Source organism: Pipistrellus hanaki (assembly GCF_964339955.1).
Source record: "Pipistrellus hanaki genome assembly, chromosome: 16".
NCBI lineage: Eukaryota > Metazoa > Chordata > Mammalia > Chiroptera > Vespertilionidae > Pipistrellus > Pipistrellus hanaki.
In genome coordinates, this window is record NC_140518.1 from 29,048,908 (window position 1) to 29,070,655 (window position 21,748).

The 21,748-nt window shown below is 39.8% G+C and overlaps 2 protein-coding genes across 11 annotated transcripts in view; one reads left to right on the forward strand and one right to left on the reverse strand.

Annotated features, from left to right (window-relative positions):
• Positions 1 to 21,748, reverse strand: part of NF1 (neurofibromin 1) — a 222,318-nt gene that overhangs the window by 56,668 nt on the left and 143,902 nt on the right. The window lies entirely within an intron of this gene.
• OMG (oligodendrocyte myelin glycoprotein) lies at positions 6,272 to 8,931 on the forward strand. Its single transcript, XM_084861611.1, has 2 exons — positions 6,272 to 6,395; positions 7,236 to 8,931. Exons 1-2 carry the CDS (start codon positions 6,393 to 6,395, stop codon positions 8,559 to 8,561), a joined length of 1,329 nt encoding a protein of 442 aa, XP_084717737.1. The 5' UTR covers positions 6,272 to 6,392; the 3' UTR covers positions 8,562 to 8,931.

The window sequence follows — 21,748 nt, forward strand, 5'->3', positions numbered from 1 at the left end:
TCGCGCACACTGTGCGCAGAGGACAGTCTGTTGACTCTGATCCTGGACTCCCCTAGAGGGAGGGAGAAAGAAAGCTCCAGACTGGAGGAACGCCATGAGGAGCAGGAGCCCCTGCCGGACACCGGCCAGCTGGGCGCCAGCAAGGAGCCGGGCGACGGGGCCCCCAGTGGGGGGGGGGTGCCCCTGAGCCTTCGACTGCTGAGCGCTGGCAACGGAGCCAAGGACGGGGGCTGCTTCCTGGGCGGCGCCGACCCCCGGCAACAGGCTGGAGCAGCGCGGGAGCCCTCGGAGAACAAAGGGGTGCCACAGGCCAACCTGCTGAGCTCCCAGGACAAGGAGGAAGAAACCAAAGAAGTTCTCAATGTGAAGAAATCAAGTGAGAGCAAATGATAGTAAAATTACTTAAGAAAGAATACAAAGAAGATCTTGAAAAATCAAAGACTAAGTCAGAACTCAACGCACCAGCCAACATTGCAACATAAATGCGTTTTGTTGTTTTTTTTAAAAAAAGAAAAAAAAAAGAAGAGAAAAAAGGGACAGAATGTTAGAACAGCGGCGACCAGGCCTAGAGTGGCCAGGCACAAGGCAGTGGCAGCTGGGCCCGGAGCAGCAGTGGCCAGGCCCCAGAACAGCAGCAGCCAGAACAAGAGCATCAACGGCCAGCACTGGAGCAGCCAGACCTGGGGCAGTGGCAGCCAGGCCTGAGGCAGAGGCGGCCAAGCCCAGGGTGGCCAGTCCAGGAACACCCAGACACGGAGTGGCTGGGCCTGGAGAAGCCCGGCCCAGAGCAGCCGGGTTGGGAGCAGCCAGGCCCAGAACAGCAGTAGACAACCATGAAGAATCCAGGCTGGGAGCGGCCAGGCTCGGAGCAGCCGGGTCGGGTGCGGCCAGGTCCGGAGCAGCGGCAGCCAGGCTGGGAGCGGCCAGGCCCGGAGCAGCTGGGTCTGGTGTGGCCAGGCCTGGAGCAGCGGCTGCCAGGCTAGGAGCGGCCAGGCCCGGAGCAGCCGGGTCTGGTGTGGCCAGGCCCGGAGCAGCGGCTGCCAGGCTGGGAGCGGCCAGGCCCGGAGCAGCAGCTGCCAGGCTGGGAGCGGCCAGGCCCGGAGCAGCCGGGTCTGGTGCGGCCAGGCCCGGAGCAGCGGCTGCCAGGCTGGGAGCGGCCAGGCCCGGAGCAGCCGGGTCTGGTGCGGCCAGGCCCGGAGCAGCGGCTGCCAGGCTGGGAGCGGCCAGGCCCGGAGCAGCCGGGTCTGGTGCGGCCAGGCCCGGAGCAGCGGCTGCCAGGCTGGGAGCGGCCAGGCCCAGAGCAGCAGCTGCCAGGCTGGGAGCGGCCAGGCCCGGAGCAGCCGGGTCTGGTGCGGCCAGGCCAGGAGCAGCGGCTGCCAGGCTGGGAGCGGCCAGGCCCGGAGCAGCCGGGTCTGGTGCGGCCAGGCCAGGAGCAGCGGCTGCCAGGCTGGGAGCGGCCAGGCCCGGAGCAGCCGGGTCTGGTGCGGCCAGGCCAGGAGCAGCGGCTGCCAGGCTGGGAGCGGCCAGGCCCGGAGCAGCCGGGTCTGGTGCGGCCAGGCCCGGAGCAGTGGCTGCCAGGCTGGGAGTGGCCAGGCCTGGAGAAGCGGCTGCCAGGCTGGGAGCGGCCAGGCCCGGAGCAGCCGGGTCTGGTGCGGCCAGGCCCGGAGCAGCGGCGGCCAGGCTGGGAGTGGCCAGGCCCGGAGCAGCCGGGTCTGGTGCGGCCAGGCCTGGAGCAGCGGCTGCCAGGCTGGGAGCGGCCAGGCCCGGAGCAGCGGCTGCCAGGCTGGGAGCGGCCAGGCCCGGAGCAGCAGCTGCCAGGCTGGGAGCGTCCAGGCCCGGAGCAGCCGGGTCTGGTGCGGCCAGGCCCGGAGCAGCGACTGCCAGGCTGGGAGCGGCCAGGCCCGGAGCATCCGGGTTTTGTGCGGCCAGGCCCGGAGCAGCAGCTGCCAGGCTGGGAGCGGCCAGGCCCGGAGCATCCGGGTCTGGTGCGGCCAGGCCAGGAGCAGCGGCTGCCAGGCTGGGAGCGGCCAGGCCCGGAGCAGCCGGGTCTGGTGCGGCCAGGCCAGGAGCAATGGCTGCCAGGCTGGGAGCAGCCAGGCCCGGAGCAGCGGCTGTCAGGCTGGGAGTGGCCAGGCCCGGAGCGGCCGGGACCGGAGCAACCGGTCCCAGAGCAGCCGGGTCGGGTGCGGCCAGGCCTGTAGCAGCAACAGCCAAGTCCAGAGCAACTAGGTCGGGAGCGGCAGTGACCAGACCCGGAGCAGCTGGTTGTGGAACGAACCAGAGCAACAGAGGCCAGGCCCGGAGCAGCCAGGCCCGAAACAGCTCGCTCCTCGCCTGTACCTGCCCACGGCTGCCTCTCAGACATGGCTGGAAACTTTTGCGGGAACTTGAGGGTCTGCTGAATCAAGTGATGAAGGCTTAGATCTGGATGTGTTGAGTTAGTATAGCGCTGGGGTGTTGATCTGTAAGTGCCTTGGGTGGGGCCTGGATGAGGCTGGTTGACCTATTTGGAAATGTCTTTTGTGTGAAGTGTATCATTGGGCATGTGGAGGTATTATTGATATGAGATAATGCTAAGTAACAGATTTACTATCTGAAAAGGGATTTACTATCGGGGAAAGGGAGGGAGAAAGAGACTGAACATAAACTGTGCACCTATGGATGAGGACAATGGGGGATGGGGAGGGGGCGGGGGGTGGGGTGGGAACCTGGTGGAGGGGGGAAGAAATGAGGAACCTTTGTAATAATATGAACAATAAAGATTGATTTGAAAAAAAATAAAAATAAAAATAAAATAAAATTATACTATGTACTATTACCTTCATCCATATAAATCCCAAGTTCAACAACAAAGTCTATGGTAAGGCTGTACAGAACTAGACACCCTGACATATTGCTGGTAAGACTGCAAAATGGTATAATCTAAAGAGAGGAATTTGGTAATAACCAGAAAAATTCCAAATGCATTTACCCTTTTACACAGCAATCCCACTTCTAGAAATCTTTTGCAAAGATTTACTGGGCAAAATATAAACATACTCAGATGCAAGGGTATTCACTGTGGCATTACTTGAACTAGCAAAACCCATATGCCCATCCATAGGGGCTTGGTGGAATAAACCATGGTTTACTCCCAAAGGCAGTATATGCATGATAAAATAAATGAGAAATATTCCTATCTATTGATACAGAGTGATCTTCCAGATATATTATGTAAAAAACAACAATAAGATGTGTAACAATATATTTAGTATGCAACCTTTTACATAAGGGATAAGAACATTTAATACATACATATTTTTGTATGTTTGCAAAAAGAAATACTGATAAGAAACAATCAAAAATAGTCACCAACAGGAGGAGGAAGAAAATGGGTGGATGGGATACAGAAGCAAGATTTCTCTGAATATACCTTGTTGTATAGTTTTGACTCAAGCTATCCCTAAAAACTGATAGCTAATGGAAACAAATGAACCTAACTATGTAACGTTTATATAAAAATATAGAGAAAACAATTATTTCATGTTGCGTTAAAATACAGAATTGACTGTACATCCTTGGTGAAATATGTTCTAAGAACAAATAGAGCTGCAAAGAAATCCTAAACTTTATTCAGTGGTTTGTAATCTAATTGTCTGCAGCAATGCTGGTATTGTTTTGAAACTATTATAGGATGATACAAATAAGTAATTATGTTAATGCTGTTAGGAACCATTTATAGAAAATATGGGGGAATAGAGAAACAAATTAGATCTTCACAAGGAAGCAAACAGATAAATCCAGATGAGGGACTTTCTAGAAAACAAATCACTGAGTTTGGGCAACATGGAGAGAAAAGGGGTGAGGAGGTGGGAGAAGGACTGATCCATTTGGATTTTGACCTGATAATTTCTACCTTGTCAGTTCTTCCATGTCTTTAAAATACTTTATTCAGTACTCTTAGCTGTTTTTAGTGGGAAATTCAGTCCGAAGAACCAACCATATTACCCAAAGTGGAAAATATAATATTTTTAGTTTCAAATAAGCACAAGTGTTATCAAGAAAAAAAAAAAAAAATGATTGGCTTTCCAAACTGTTGATTAACAAAGTTGTTCCTGGCAGGTAATTTGTTATGCCTTTCACAATGTTGGCGTAATTTATTTTAGGACAGTGTTTCACAAAAGAATATGTAAATGAATTTACTACTTAGTCTAGAATACAATAGTTGCCTAAGTAGTTGCCTAAATAACTGTAATTCTAGACTTCACAGACTTATGTAAAATGTAATGTGCCTGAATATCTAAAATAAGTTGTAAAAAACTCTTAAGCCAGTAAAAATTATTTTTGGAGTAACAGTAATATACTATTATTTTATTTCATGAGAATTTCTAAATTCATAAGACAAGGAGAGTTTGGTACAATTTAAATACATTAAAATGTTCCCCATTTTTCTCTTTGAGAATTTCATAATAATTTTTGAATAAGAAGAAACAACTTGGTATGCCCCCAATCTTAGAAATAAGGAACACTGCCATTATTATTGGAATTTTTTTATTATATGTAGCAGAATCTAATCTTGATACAGCCTAAATCCAAATTCATCTGAATGCATTAGCTAATGAAATAATATGCTCTTTCTTTCAAACAGAAGTATTGGTAAGTATAATGGAACTGGGTAACTCTACTTTAACATAAGACTTCCTAAAATAAAAAAAAGAGGTGTAAGTGTTTGGTAAGTTGACCCTCAGCCACATCCCTTGAAGCGTAACAGAGTATGAACTGAAACAGAAGAAACCTAAATGTCAAAACATTCCCTATCTCCACAACAATATTGCTGAATGGAGTATTTTTTAAATACTTTTAAGCTCTAAGATTAATGACTGGTTTCTGAAATTCATAGAAAAAAAATCTTATTAAGAGTCCAAGACTGAACCCTGAGAGTGAAGTGGAAATAAAGTACCTAATCAATACTACACTTCTGACACTGCCGACTTTTAAAATGTAGATACTTTTCGAGGAACATTAACTTTATGCAAAAGGTGACTCCTAGATTATAGTTAGCTTCCTAAGAAAATAAATTTCAAATTTTAATATTAAATTTAAATTCTAATTGGGGTAAAATAATGGCACATGTAATTGAGAGAATAGCGGAGGATTTAGTAACTAGGCACAAAGAGATTTTCCTTAAATGTAATATGCTAATAATTGCTGTTTTTTTAATGGTAACAATGTATAATAAATATGCATTACCTTTTCTAAGGTAAACTGACTACTCTGGAAAGTACACAAATTTTAACAGATTATGCAATCAGTCCACTAAAGAGTAGAGCAGAAGCTATCATAAATCTGGTCTCATTTTATTAAACTCATGACCAAAAGTTTTCCTTTTTACATTATTTCACATAATTTTAAAAGTATAAATTGCTTTCTCAGAAGATAAAATGTAAAAAAGTTGGAAGAAATCACCTGAAACGGATGCCGTTGTTTTTAAAACATAAAATCAGATAGATGGTCATTCATAAAGTATCAAAGATGTCATAGATAATAATAATAATAATCATAGCCACTCACTAAGCAGTTTCATAAAGAAAAGGGATCCTTAACCCTAAGGTCATAAAATAAGACATATTTATTTTACCACATGAACTGATAATTAAAAGCATAAGATGCTCATTAAAAAAAAATGTAGCCTTGCTTGTGTGTAGCCTGGGAAAATGATCCTTTATATCAGAAAGATAAAGACAAAATAATCATATTTAAGTAATTCTTACTTCCCTAAAGGAAGATGAACATTTAAGAGGTTGATAAATTTGGAAAACTGGTTATACATAATAACCATCATGTTGGGGGAATAGATTAAAATCCAACAGTTTGTATTATGTTATTTTCAACAGTGACATAACATAAAAAGGTAGGAGTTAAATAGTTAAGCTATTATCCACGAGGAAGGTTAAAATCATTTTCAACATGTAAAAAGAATGAGGAGTAGAGGCATTAAAAAGAACCACAAATTCTTCATGAGGCAAATGTTAAAATGTGGAACTTAAGCTCAGACAAATACACAGGAATGAGAAAGGGCCAGGTCTAATGTGCAGGAGGCATTTCATCCTATAGCAAATCTAAACTGCACAGGGATGCTTAATGCTATGAATTTAGGGGGGAACGTGTTTTCCCCTCATTTTGTAGCGTGTGCACCTCTTGCAATAAATTTGAGTCAGCACCAATGACAGCTCTGCAGTCCTCCTATGTGGTGCTGATCAGGTGGTTGCAGAGCTCCAGCTCACAGCAACACAATGCAGCTGAGCAGCAAGCACAGCCCACAGCCAGAAGCGGCTGCTACTCTCCAGAACAAGGCGACCTTTAAGCTTAAGTTTCCGGGAGAAAAATGAGATGCTGATGCTGAAGACGACACTATGGTAAGATGCTATTTAAATCAGTAAAAAATGGACCTTGGAGCTTTTCTTTCTTTTTTTCCTTTAAGAAATAGTCAACCTTAGGATTGAATATATATTCGATAGCAAGTGCATGCATCAGAAATTTGCTGCAGTGTCAGTGGAGGAATTTCTTGTCAATATTCATTCACTTTGTAAATATACACATTGTTTTCTTTTAGAATCGGCACTGAGATATACAGGGGGGAAAAATCACTTTATAAAATGTGAGGTTTGAAAGTATGGTGTTGGTTTGGATTTTGTAAGTGCCTTAAATGCTTTGCAAGGATATAAAAACACAAAGATAAATCTCTAAGTATTGCTCTAATATCTAAATAAAATCTCACCCTACACACACACACACACACACACACACACACACACACACACATTGACTACTACATTACTGCAGAGATGGAAAAAAAGAGACACGACAGCCATTTTTTGCCTTCTGAATAAAAAGAATATTTTCAAAAAACAGTATGAGCTTTTAAGATTCTGACCCTTTATTTGTAGAGAATGCCATTTTATAATATTAAGGCTCTGGAAATATAAATAAGAAAGACAAGAAGGGAAAAAATAAGAGAGAAAATGCAGGAGAGAGTAGGGGGAGACAATCTCTCTCTCTCCACATAGCCCCAATGGAAGGATTAAGCATTTGGACTATAAATGAAGGAGATCTTTGTTAGTTTAATCACTGGAACAATTACAAAAGAACTCAACAACAACGAGGTTTATTGAAAATTTTGCCTAATGCTAACGGACCCATGCAGATGCCTAATTGAATTTGCATATTAAAAGAAGGGTGTATCTGTTTGTTTCTAGGCTTTGATGGAATATCAGATACTGAAAATGTCTCCCAGCCTGTTCATCCTTCTGTTTCTCACACCGGGTATTTTATGCATTTGTCCTCTCCAATGTATATGCACGGAAAGGCACAGGCATGTGGACTGTTCAGGCAGAAACTTGAGTACATTACCTTCTGGACTGCAAGAGAATATTATCCATTTAAATCTGTCTTATAACCACTTTACTGATCTGCATAACCAGTTAACCCAATTCACCAATCTGAGGACCCTGGACATTTCAAACAACAGGCTTGAAAGCCTCCCTGCTCAGTTACCTCGGTCCCTCTGGAATATGTCCGCTGCTAACAACAACATCAAACTGCTTGACAAATCCGATACTGCTTATCAGTGGAACCTCAAATACCTGGATGTTTCTAAGAATATGCTGGAAAAGGTTGTCCTCATTAAAAACACACTAAGAAGTCTTGAGGTTCTCAACCTGAGCAGTAACAAACTTTGGACAGTTCCAACCAACATGCCCTCAAAACTACATACCGTGGACCTGTCCAACAATTCCTTGACACAAATCCTCCCAGGAACATTAATAAGCCTGACAAACCTCACACATCTTTACCTGCACAACAACAAATTCACATTCATTCCAGATCAAGCTTTTGACCAACTCTTTCAGTTGCAAGAGATAACCCTTCATAATAACAGGTGGTCATGTGGCCACAAACAAAACATTACCTACTTACTGAAGTGGATGATGCAAACGAAAGCCCATGTGATAGGAACCCCCTGTGCTAGCCAAATATCATCTCTGCAGGAACATGACATATACCCCACACCTTCTGGGTTCACCTCAGGCTTGTTCACTGTAAGTGGCATGCAGACAGTGGACACCATTAGTTCTCTGAGTATGGTAACTCAACCCAAAGTGACCAAAATACCCAAACAGTATCGCACGAAGGAAACATTTGGTGCCACTCTCGGCAAAGACACCACCTTGACTAGCACTGACAAGGCCTTTGTGCCCTATCCAGAAGACACAGCCACAGAAACGATCGATTCACATGAAGCAGCAGCTGCAACTCTAACTATTCATCTCCAAGATGGAATGGTTACAAACGCAAGCCTCACTAGCTCACCCAAATCCTCCCCAACACCCATGACCCTAAGTATTACTAGTGGCATGCCAAGTAATTTCTCTGAAATGTCTCAACAAAGCACAACCCTTAACTTACGGAGGGAAGAGACCACCACAAATGTAAAGACTCGCTTACCTTCTGCAGCAAGTGCTTGGAAAGTAAAGGCTCCGTTTCTCTTAATGCTCAATGCCGTGGTCATGCTGGCCGTCTGAGGGTCTGCGTTTTCTGAGACTACTGAAAGAACTCCTCCCTGATGTACAGTTGGGAAAATATGCCCTTATCTAACCAGTGATTCAGCTATATTAAGTATTCAAGAAAGCCAGTGTTACCTTTCTGACTCTGATGTAAATGAAGTAAGTTGTCTTAAATAAATAAAAAGTGCACAATGTCTTGGTACTTACTGCTATTTTACTGTCTTAAATGAAACTAATGCATTTCTTTTTTTTTAACGAAATATTTTCTTTTTAAGGCTTCAATGTGTTGCACAAAATATAAAGCATCTAAACTTTAATATGTACTTTATGTATGTTTACACTGTCAAACATCTGGGTGGGGGGAAGGGAAATAAATGGTCTATGCTCATCACTGTGTCACTTGACTTCCTAGTCATACCAACTTAATAACATGGTCAACTCAAAATGACCTCATCATTTCTGTCCCAGGAACAGGGCCCTGGTAAAGTCTTTCCGTAAATGAAATGTTGGAGGTACCCAAGGATTTTGCTGGTAAAGTAAAACTGTGGTTGCCACCCCATGAATGATTATGCCCCATCATTCTTTCACACACAAGCCAGAATTGTTTTAAATCTAAATGATGTCCTGCTTCTGAGGAACTCTTGGCTACTTTACAGATTATATAACGGACAAAAGCTCTTCAAAAAGCTAGAAGACACTAGGCTTTGCATTTTAATAAGGAGAGTTTAATGGTTTTGCCTTTTGCACTTAAGAAAAGTATTGAAACACAATAAAAAGTTGATGTTTAAAGTCATGTAAAGGAACAGTTTTAGTGTATATTTAATAAACCATTTGTTAATGGAAATTTAAATATTTATACAATTAAAAGTTTTCATGTGCAGGAGGTGAAAATTTATTTTTTGCACGTCAGAAATTAGAAACTGACTTACCTAAACTAAAAATAAGATTAATGTCAGGATAAAGTCAAGGGGAGTCTAACAAACATGGTCAGTACTAAGGGAAGGAGGGGCAGGAAAGGAGAAAAGGAAAAAGGATGGGATTCATTTGGTGCTGCAACCAGATGATGAACCCAATAAAATAGACAAGAGGACCACTGGGCATGAAACAAATCCTAACACTCCGAATCAGACTGCACTGGGACTCCCACTAGAAGAACATCAATGATTTTCTACAAATATAAAAGTGATTATAGAGACAAACATAAGTAATAGCCAAGAGTCAAAAAGAAGCCCTAAAAAAGGCTAGATTAAAATGCGAGACAGCATAACTGAAGTGGGTAAGCCACAAACGAGGTATTTCATTTGGGAGACAGAAGGAAGAATCTATTTGAAGCGCTCCTAGTTGGGAAGAGAACAGAAAGAAATATTTATGCTCCTTCCCAAGAAATTTTAAAATTAAGACAGAATTGTTTCCAGGATTGGGAACATTTCTATTGAGACAAAGACAGACAGACAGACAGACACACACACACACACACACACACACACACACAGATAACAACCTTCTAACGAGTTCTTATTTCTCTCCTTTTAAGCATCGGGCTTATGAAAAAAATCACTGTTAAGCTTCAATACAGCAATTCCTGTCTGTGTTGACTAGTTCAGTGTACCTTGAACATTTTTCTGCCCCCAGCAAACCTAATTGGCTCACTATGTCAGGGAGTTTTACCATGAAGAAAAGGGGTTATTTGAAATAACCCCTAAATGGTTTTAAAATGCATCACTTTCCCAAATGGACAAGCTGTTCCCACTTCCTCCCAATCACTGATCTAGTATCTTCACCATCGCTGACAGAGGCTAAATGCTTAGGTATTTTCTACTCTATCTCACACTAGCATCTTCTAAAAAAACACACATACTGAATTTCACAAAAGGTTTCTCCGAGGTAATATCTTTCACTCTAAAGGTGCCAAAAATTAAATGTTGTCATATACGTATTTAGAAATACCTTAGAAATACGGGGAAAGCAAAATAATGAATTACATCATTTATCAGCACCTATGGATTACAACATTACTGACGTACAAATGAAAAACTCAGGAAATTTACAAGTACAACATATGTCAACCACACAGACTCTAAGTCCATAGAAGTATTACGTAGCCTTACAGTAATTAGATAATACTTCCTTTTAAGGAAATTAGGGCCTTATTAATGGAGGTGGGCTCATTATTTGCCACTAAGACATGAACATTACTGGGCTCCATACATATTTCAAAATGCATTAGTCCTCAGCATCTAACTCTCAAGCTCAAAAGCTACACATTCGGCCCTGGCTGGTGTGTCTCAGTTGGTTGGAGTGTTGTCCAATACACCGAAAGGTCGTGGGTTCAATCCCTGGTTGGAGGAGGCAACCTATAGATGCTTCTTCCCCCCCCCCCCCCCCCTTTTCTCAAATCAATACACACATATCCTGGGTTAAGAATTAAAAGAAAAAGACAGATATCTATCCATCCAACCCTAAGGCTTCTATTTTACTAGGAACTTATTTCTCACCAGTCAAGAGAATTCAAACAACACAAACACAAAAGCAAATACATAAGGGATAAAGTAGTGGTGAATAGGGTGTGCACTGGCCTAAATTCTACCTCTGCCGCTTCTCAGCTGTCGAACCCTGGACAAGTTAACACTGCTCTACATCACAGCTCACTTACCCTTACTTAGATGGTCACAAATACGCACTACTCAACAATCTTCCATAACAATGCTCTGAAGCAATATAAATTCCTTTAACACACACCCAAAATGTCAGACAAAAGTCAACCTAAAATCTGTTATAAGATTATTACTTTTGAAGTACATTTTAAGAACTGCCATGTAAATACCAAGTATTTACATGGCAGTTCTTAAAATGTACTTAAAATGTAAATACCAAGTATTTACAAACATAATTGTTAAAAGTAAAAAGTTATATTTCTATTAAAATTAGAATCAAGCACCAATACCCATTATAATCAAATTTTTAATGTCATTTAAGAAATTCCAGAAACAGAAATAACAGATAAAATTACAGAAAAATATGAAACAAAATGATTATTATTAACAGAGGAAATAATTGTTTATCTAAAGCAGGGGTGGGGAATGTCTGGCCCGCGGGTCAAATCACTTGGTCTGGCTCCGCCAAGGCATTAGGGGTGAGTTAGTTAAATGTTTGACCAAATATAACAGGATAATTTTTAAGTTGATAATTTTGTATGGCCCTCGAATGATGTTATAAATACCACCAAATGGTCCTTGGCAGGAAAAAGGTTTCCCACCCCTGAAAAGGATTCCTCAGGAATGCCTTCAGAAGAATAACTTTAAATAAGTAACAAAATAAATATGAAACATTCAAGGTTTTCTCGTGTGCTAGCAACAAATAATTCGAAAATTACAGGGAAAAGATACCATTCATGACAGAAGCAATACATAAAAATAGATGTAACATTCACATGAAATGTGTAGGGCCAAATGGGGAAAAGGTAAAACACAGTAAGGAGAGGTGCAAGCTTGACGAGGTGATAAACAGAAGTCTCTTCATTCATTTATTTTTTCACTCAACAAACATTTATTCAGCACCTGGAACTCACCAGGCACCAAGGCTAAGCACAGGAGGTATACCTTAATTCACAGTGTACAGTTGTGATTATTTCCAGTATAATTTATGGATTAAGCCAACTCTGACATTCTTATGGGATTCTTTTGGGAACATAACATGAAACACATTCATTTGGAAAAATCAACAGGCAAAAATAAACCAGAAAAAGGAAGAAATAGTAAAGGTACCTTAGCCTTTCTTGAGAGGAAACATATCGGCTATAAAAATTAAAGACAGAATGGTAGTGGCATAAAAACAAAAAGAAAGAGAACCCAATATAGAATTCTCTCATTTCTTCCGAGGTTGTTGTAAGGAAAAATGAGAGAATACATGTAAAGTGCTCAGTGTTACATAACATTACTTAAGACACGGCAAGCTCTGAAACATTGTTAACTTCAGAACGGGAAAAACCACAAATCCAAGAGGAAAGGAAAGATTCCACAAACAATGCTGGGAATATTGGAAAACAGTCCAATTTGACACTCACTTCATGTGCTATGCCTATACAGCAAACTAAAAAAGGTAACATTAGCCGGGACCGGTTTGGCTCGGTGGATGGAGCGTCGGCCTGCGGACTGAGGGGTCCCAGGTTCGATTCCGGTCAAGGGCATGTACCTTGGTTGCGGGCACATCCCCAGTGGGGGGTGTGCAGGAGGCAGCTGGTCGATGTTTCTCTCTCATCAATGTTTCTAACTCTCTGTACCTCTCAATTCCTCTCTGTGTAAAATCAATAAAATATATATTTTTAAAAAATTCCATACCTTAAAAAAAAAAAAGGTAACATTAGGCCATAGCTGGTTTGGCTCAGTGGGCAGAACATCAGCCCGCCCACTGAAGGGTCCTGGGTTCGATTCCAGTCAAGGGTGCGTACCTTGGTTGCAGGTTGCAACCCGGCCCCTTTTGCATCCTGGTCCAGGCATGTTGGGAAGGCAACCAATTGATTTGTCTCTCTCACATCGATGTTCTTCTCTCTGTGTCTCTCCCATACCTCTCTCTTTAAAAAACAATGGAAAAATATCCTCGGGTGATGCTTCCTTTGCCCAGCTGGCATGGTTCAGTGGTTGAGCATCAATACATGAACCAGGAGGTTGTCACTTCGATTCCCGGGTTGCAGGTTTAATCCCCAGTTGGGGCGTGCTGGAGCACGGGGCAGCCAATTGATGTTTCTATCTCTCTCCCCCTTTTCCTTCATCTCTGAAATCAATAAAAATATATTTCTTAAAAAACAAAAAAGCATCAAAAAAGGAAGACTTAAAAAAACATAAGAATTTAAAAATATTTCTAAATCTCTAGGTGGCTTTTTAAAAATTAGAATAAGAAAAAAATCTAAAAGAAATCATCAATAGATCTGCCTATATTTCTTTATACTGAAACAATGAGCCTGATAAAAATATTCAAAGAGAATAAAGGAGATTGTTAATCAAAGCTCATAAAAATAAGAAAAATATTTAGATTCTCAATGAATGGGCAAAGGACACAAACAGTATATTTAAAAGATAGGAAGCATGATGCTTGAAAAATATATGGGAATACAGCCAACACATAATAATTGAGAAATAGAAATAAAATGTGGTACCATCTCATGATTAAATCAGCAAGCAATTTTAAAAGATGTAATAAAAATCAATGCTGGGGAAGACCGAAGAAGTGGCCACATCACATATTATTAGTACAACTCTTTTGGGTAGCAGTTGGCAACTGTATGAGAAAACAGCTCCTGAGTTGCTGCCTAGGCATTTCATAGTGTGATAATCCTGTATATATGCAATCTGGACATTTAAGTAAGGGCTGAGATCAGAATTCTCACCATAAGTTCCCATTTTACTCTTCCTGACACAGCTTTTAAAATAAACACTTAAGAGATGAGTTTTCAAAAAGTTAGCGATCACTACCCCAACCAACTTATAAGTGCCTGCTGCCCTGCCCGCCCTGGTGAGCTGAGATGGAGAAGGGCTCTTCATCTGGCTGACGTGCCCTCCTCACCCATGTTTCCGCTGTTTGTAATAAATCTTGTGACTTAATGGAGGGTGGAGGGAGTTAATTGGGGAAAAGGGATGGGGATATCTGTGATACTTTCAACAATAAAGACAAATTAAAAAGCAAAACAAAAAGAAAAAAAGACATTTTGTGACTTTATTTCCTGTTATGAGTGTACTGAAACTGAGCCCTCAGATAAAAAACACCCAGGGTTTTCACTTCCCCAAGATGGGACCTGGGATGCTGAGGGAGCTATCTGCTGACCCCGTGTGGGTGTTTTGTGCCTCCTCATTCAGTAGGTCATAATCTGCATATTCTTAACTTAATACACCAGCTAATGGGGGTGGGGGTGGGGTGGAGAATAAGAGACAACAATGATTAAAAACCTGGAAATATTAACTTTTAATGTAGTAAATTCTAGGTAAATCACAGCATTCTAACAGCAAGGAAAAAGGAAACAATGCTAAATATCTACCATTAGGAAATCAGTTAAGTAAAAGATGATCTACTTGACAAAAATATAGTGTGTCCAATAAAATATCTATGAATAGTTTCTTTTAAAGTTTGAAATGTAAAAAATGCAAATACTATACAAATAAGCAAAAAAATATAGGATATAAACATACATCTTTATAGAACTATGTATAAAAACAATAAAAAGAGTCCTGACCAGTTTGGTCAGTGGACAAAGCGTTGACCTATAGACTGAAAGGTCACAGGTTCAATTCTGGTCAAGTACCTGGGTTTCGGGCACATCCCCAGTGGAGGGTGTGCAGGAGGGAGCTGATTGATGTTTCTCTCTCATCAATGTTTCTAACTCTCTATCCCTCTCCCCTCCTCTCTGTAAAAAAAAAAAATCAATAAAATATATTTAAAAAAAATAAAAACAACAAAAAAGAGAAATATACCAAATGCTAATACTGTGTACCAACTATTTTATTAACTGCTTTGTCCTTCAAAAATGTGAGATCTAAGAAAAGAATTACTGGAACAGCTGTCCAAGGGATTTGAGGCTGAGTGGGAGAATAAGAAAATGAGAAGACGCAAACTGAACTGTAAATAGGTAGGGGTAGTCAATCAATACATTAGAGAATCTCATGAAGTAGCACACAGAAAAGCACTATCAGAATTCTTGGAAGCTCATCTATATTGGATTAGCTTACTTTAGCTCTACCTGGTCATTGCTGTCAGGACTATTCCCTATCTAACCAGACAGGCTCTTCTCTCTCTTTCTCAAAAAAACCTTCAATAATTTCCAATGTCTCAGAATAAAATCTAAAGTCTTAATATGGCTTACTGCTTCCCTTTATAGTATCATCTTAAAATTTCTTGCTTTGTTTATTTTAAACTAAATATCTTTTTTGCCCTTCTATATTTTTGACTTTTTTACAGAGAGGAAGAGAATCAGAAACATGGATGAGAGAGAAACATCAATCAGCCGCCTCCTGCACACCCCCTACTGGGGATGTGCCCGCAACCAAAGCACATGCCCTTGACCGGAATCGAACCTGGGACCCTTCAGTCTGCAGGCAGACGCTCTATCCACAGAGCCAAACTGGTTTCGGCTTTTTTGCCCTTCTAACCTACTTCTCTTGCCACCAGGCTTTCATAGATGATGCATGTCCTCTTTGTTTCACTCCCTCTTCTTCCCCTAGAAAAACCTTATGCGTCATTTTTTAAATTGATTTTAGAGGAAGAGAGAGAGAAGAAGAAACATCAATGTGGGAAACACCAATCAGATGCCTCCTGAATGCCCCCTACTGGGGATCAAGCCCACAACCTGGGCATGTGCCCCACCCAGGAATCTAAGAGGCAACCCTTTGGTGCATGGAAGGACACTCAACCAACTGAGCCATTCCATCCAGGGCCTCATCCATCATGTTCATTTCAGTTTAAATATCTCTTTCTCCTAGGAGTTTAGTTTTTTGACCATCTTGATCTGAATTTATAAACAAAGAATGAATTAGTACAGGTCAAAGATGTGTCTGGTGGGCTAACAATGACCTCTTTAAAAAAGACTAAGTCAAACCTCCAAGTCTTATTCTAGAATTTACATTTCATACATTAGTTCAAAATTATAGCCTCACAGTCCAGAAAAAACAAAGTTAGAATAAAAGAGATTTAGGCTGGTGGTGCTTGTCATGTAAGAATTAGATCTGAAAGGAACTCACTACAGACTGATTCATTGCCTCTCAGCATAACCATTATGGTTTGTTGCAGTTTAGGTTCTTACAAGGGTATTTCTTGGATCACATGATCTCACACATCTAGAGGAAATAATGAACAACATAAACAGACCCAGAGAAAGAGAAGCAGCGATCAGACTCTCAAACCTCAGAGGGAAAGTAAGGGAGGATGGGGGTAAGGGGAAGAGATCAACCAAAGGACTTGTGTGCATGCATATGGGCCTAGCCAGTGGCCATGGACAACAGGGGTTGGGGGGGGCATATCTAGGGAGGGGTTTGGGATGGGAATGGGAGAATAAGGACAATTATGTGAGACCATAATCAATTAAAAAAAAAAAGAGAGAGAGAGAGAATTAGGTCTGGGCAGTGGGGGTTACCTTTGGAACAATTTCCAGAGAAAGGTTAATTCTAATACCTGTGAACAATTTAGCACAAGTAGAACGTTCAGGGAATGAGACAGAGAAACAGAAACAAATGTCACCTCAATAGGTCAATAATGTGTTGAGCAGATTAGTTTGCTTCACGCTTTGAAAAACTGTGGTTTTTAAGTAGCTCATCTATTAAGAAATGCCATTTTGGTTCAGCAACCCCAACTCTGTTAAACATGTTTAGGAACCAGTTGAGACATACTCAACACTTCCATTTATCTCTTCCATAAACTGTGGCCTGATACTCTGAATTTGTTGGAAATTACTGATAAGCTCAAAGCACAGAAATTAAACTTACACATATACAATAAAAATAGCAAAACTGCAAAGTTCTTTTCAGATAAAAACAATTCTAAAGCACATGGTGGTTTAACAGGAAGAGCATGAGGTAAGGCTTTCTCACCTGTGTTATTATCCTGGGCAAGTAATTAAATGTGTCCTCTGGTAAAAATCTACATAGTTAAGAACAAGTGTTCCATAAGGGTATTTTAACGAATAGATTAAATCATGTATATATTTCAGCACTTTGTAGGTGCTGCATAAAAATTTTAAGTGTTAACTGCTATCCCTTGTTTAAGAGATGCTTGGGTAATTAACAAGATCAGAAATAAAAACGATTGAACCCAAATTGGTACATAAATCCTTTGTATTTGCCCTCTGCAGTCCTACTTAAAATAGCTAGTTACTTATTCATCCCATGGGAAATGTAATTTACCAGTAAAAAAATTAGATATCTGAATGTTTCACATTGGTGTCTCAAAGTCAAGTATCAGATAAATCTGAGGAAATAGTCAATACCGGGAAATGTGGTTTCTCACTCTGTGTTATTTGGTTGCCCGTAGTCACAGTTCAAACAAACTGAACACTCAGGAAGGCTGCGGGAGTTCAAATGCCTGTCAAATGCTTGCCTCAAGCCTCAACAGAAAATAAACTAAGATGTGCCGGTAATAGCTTTTCATTGAGACTGGAAAACAAAACACAGAGCATCAGTACAGGAAAGCAAGGATGCCACGCACCACAGTAACCACTGGGAAGGCTTCTGTTTGCCAACCAAAGCCTCCGCAACCATTATTGCACCTGAGACACAGAGTTTAAGAGTAACTGGCACATGGCCACACCCATTCCCCAGTTCTACTGCTTCGACATCAGTAACTGAACTGTATTTCTTCATACCAATGACAAATAATTAAGGAAAGCAAATGAATGCATGAAAGTAATTTCATCTATTTATAGGCTCTAATACTTCCTTATGGTATGGCTTTTCTACAGTGACTACATAAAACCTTTCTTGCTTTAACAAAGTGTATTTGGATAAAGTATTATGACTCTCTTGCCCTGACACTAAATTAAAAAAAAAAAAAAAAGCTGTAGGATATTAAATATGAACTTAAGAGACTAACTGTAGAAGCTAAAGTATCTTTAAAATGTATTAAAATTAACCAAAGGATCAGAGGTCACCTGGCACTAGTAAAACACCTTCATATATTAGCTGTAAGTTGAATATAAATTGATTTTAATCTTGAATATGTGATACATTTAAATATCTGTGCTTTTCTTCAAAGCAATCATGCTTGACTCATTAAATTCATATTCCAATGAACTTACCATTACCGAAAACATCTTTGGGCCCCTCCTTTCTAATATTACTAAAGGCCAGTTTATAAGTCACACAAAGAAAAAACAAAAAAAAAACAAAACACCTCTTTTAAAACAAAAAATAGTATTATTTAACTTGTCAAAAAATTTTGCATTGTTTATAAAAAAAAAAAAAGTGTAATTTTCCTATCACATTTAAAAAGAACATATTTCATTTGACAGTACTTCCAAAAATGTGTTTCCCTAAAATGTTGTGCTAAATGGCAGCAGGGTTTGAAGTAAGTGCATCACCTCTGACAGTGACTCTTCAGGAGGAAATCATGTTCACTTGGCTGTATTTAATCTTAGATTCCTGTTTTAGAATTCTCCCATGTTGTTTTAAGTAATCAAACCTAGTAAGTATATCTCAAGATTATTTCTTTTTAAGGATTATATACCTATCTACTGAAAGAGGTGAACCACAGTTGATTAAAAACAACAACTGTTTTTTCACAGCAAGAGATGGACTGCAGCCACTACACTTGACCATGTAGTACTTGTCAAGCTGTAACCACCAGATTATTCAGTACATATCAATCACTAAATCAGCTTTGATGAGTAAACCTTGTTTCACTTACATCCAAGGCCACTATACTTCTCTAAACCAAGAAAAAAAAAAAAAACTTTACTCAAGAAATCTTTTGGCTCAATTCAGAACTTCAATTCTAATCACTCTCCTAAATCAAATGTTCTTTTTTCAAACTATAGTCGTGTATACCTATAATTAAAATTGGAGATTAGTTTTAACACTATCACTAAATCATTACATATATGCAATAATAAAAAGTTAGGTTCCTTTACTAAGTGTTTTATAAAATGCCACATCCTCTGCTAGATTCTGTGTGTATCCATATGAAGATATCTAAGACCTAGGAACTCCCAAGTTCAATAATTAACAAAAATTATATTCTGTGCATCCCATATTCACTGCGGCATCATTTTAAATGGCCAAGATATAGAAACAACCTAAGTGTCCATCAATAGGTGAATGAATAAACAAAATGTGGTATACAACGACACAGAATGTTATTCAGCCATAAAAAAGAAAACTCTCCTGCCACTTGTGACAATATTGATGGACCTGAGGGTATTATGAGAAGTAAAATAAGTCAATTAGAGGAAGACAAATACTGTATGATTTCACTTATATGTGGAATCTAAAAAACAACAAAAAACAACAAAAAAAACCCCACCCAAACCAAAAAACAGAACTCATAGATAGAGAGAGAAGATTGGTGACTGCCCAGGGTGGTGGTAAGGGGGTCTGGAAGGGTGGGATTAATGAGTGAGGGTGGTCAAAAGGTACAACCTTCTAGTTATAAGTAAGCCCTGGGGATGTAACGTATACTATAGTGAATATAGTTAGTTATACTGTGTTGTATATTTGAAAGTTACTAAGAGAATAAATTTTTAAATCACAAGAAAAAAAGTTTTTTAACTCTATGTAGTAATGGATATTAATTAGACTCTTTGCAATATATACAAGTAGCAAATCATTATGCTGTATACCTAAAACTAATATAATATGTCAATTATATCTAATTTAAAAATAAAGAAAAATTATATTCTAACATGGTCTTTGTTAAATAATAGTAAGATTTGCAGGGGCTTAATAAGGAGTTATTTATCAAAAATTGCCTAAAAAGACAGACAAGTACAATTGTTGGGTGGGGATGTAGAAAATTAGAACTCTCATATACTGCTAGTGGAAATATAAAATGATAAAGTGGCTTTGGAAAACAGTTCAGCAGTTTCTGAAAAGATTTAATATCAAGCTACTATATGACTCAGCAATTCTGCTCCTAATAAAATAAAAATAAAAAACCCTGCCCATTCAAAAACTTGTACATGAATGTTTGTATCAGAGTTATTCTTAACAGCCAAAAAATGGAAAAATATCCTCGAGTGAAGCTTAACAAAAAACAAACAAAAAAAATCAGATTTTAATAAGTACTTTAAAAGCATGAGGTCCTAAAATGACTGATGTGAAGAACAGAGGTAGGGAAGGCTCATATCAAAGGTGCTGCCATCAAGAGTTAGACCCTGAAGGAAGGACAGAATTTTGAATGAGGAAGAAGTACTTTGGGCAGGTGGGGAAGGCTGCACAAAGATTCAGAGGGAGAAGGTATTTAAGGATCTGAATAATGGTGAGTGATTTTTGTTTGGGGGCATTTGAGTACTGGAAAGATCTGAACATTAAGTTTTACTTAATTATCATCAAGAGGCCTGTGTACCTTAAAATCAAAAAGAAAAAGAAGAGAATGAGCAATCCAAGGTTGGAGAGCCATTTGGCTAGGTAATGATGCAATTAACTGAGAAAGAGATTATGAGAATAGAACTAGGTAGAAGAAGAGGAAGGAGAAAATGTTGAATTTTAAGTAATTTGAGATCCAGGTGTATGAGGCATCAATAAGGAGTTATCTGTGCATTATCTTAGTACTATGATTTATTATATAATATCAACTCTGGTTGCTAAGAGGCTTTTAATATTTACTTCTTAAGTATGATCATGCTAACCTCCAGTTGTATATAAGAACCATTTAAATAGGATTTAGCTAGCACTGGTTCTATTCCTCTAGGAGAAAAAAAAAACACAACTTCATAGCAAAGCAAAATAAATGAGGAACATGTTCCGACCTGTACTTCTGCCACTTATGTAACAATTTCCTTGTATGTCAGTGCCATTGTTCACAGCCTGCAGTTTTAAAGGGTGCCTGCCAATGTGGTAATACAATCCAACTTCCCTGTGCGCTAGTTATTAAGGAAAAGGAGTGATCAAAAGATGAAATTCCTTTAAAAAGTATACTTAAAGTGCTTCAATGTTGGTGGTTTAATGTATTAAAACAATCTTTGTAAACTCAGTATGAAAGTATCACTTTCATAAGAAATCCTTAAATTAGTTTTATATGAATAAAATTTAACCTTTTCTAAAAGGTGATGTTGATTATGTACTAGAAATTACATTATGAAATGCTATATTCCTACTTCAAAATAACCATAGCCAGAAACTACCCTATAAACATATATACAAGATGCTTTAGGGAAAATACAACAAAGACATCTATCTCTAATATATTTATTTAATTTTTACTTATGATAATCACAGCAGGCAAAATAGTGTATATTTTTCTAGTTAAAGTCATCCAGTGAAGAAATTCATAATGTATACATGGATAAGAGAAATAACAAAGTGGCATTCACTGGGTTCTTGAAATAGGCAAATAGTCTTTAGAAAGACTTGACTTGAATTCCTTGATCTCTGCCAAAGTCCATTTGTTTTATACCAGTTGTTTAGAAAACACTCAATAGGATATTTCCAAAGAGCAAATGGCAGGTCAATTTAGAACACGTGACTTCCTCTCTTATATTTAAATAGCACAGCGTGAGTAAGAAATCAGATTCC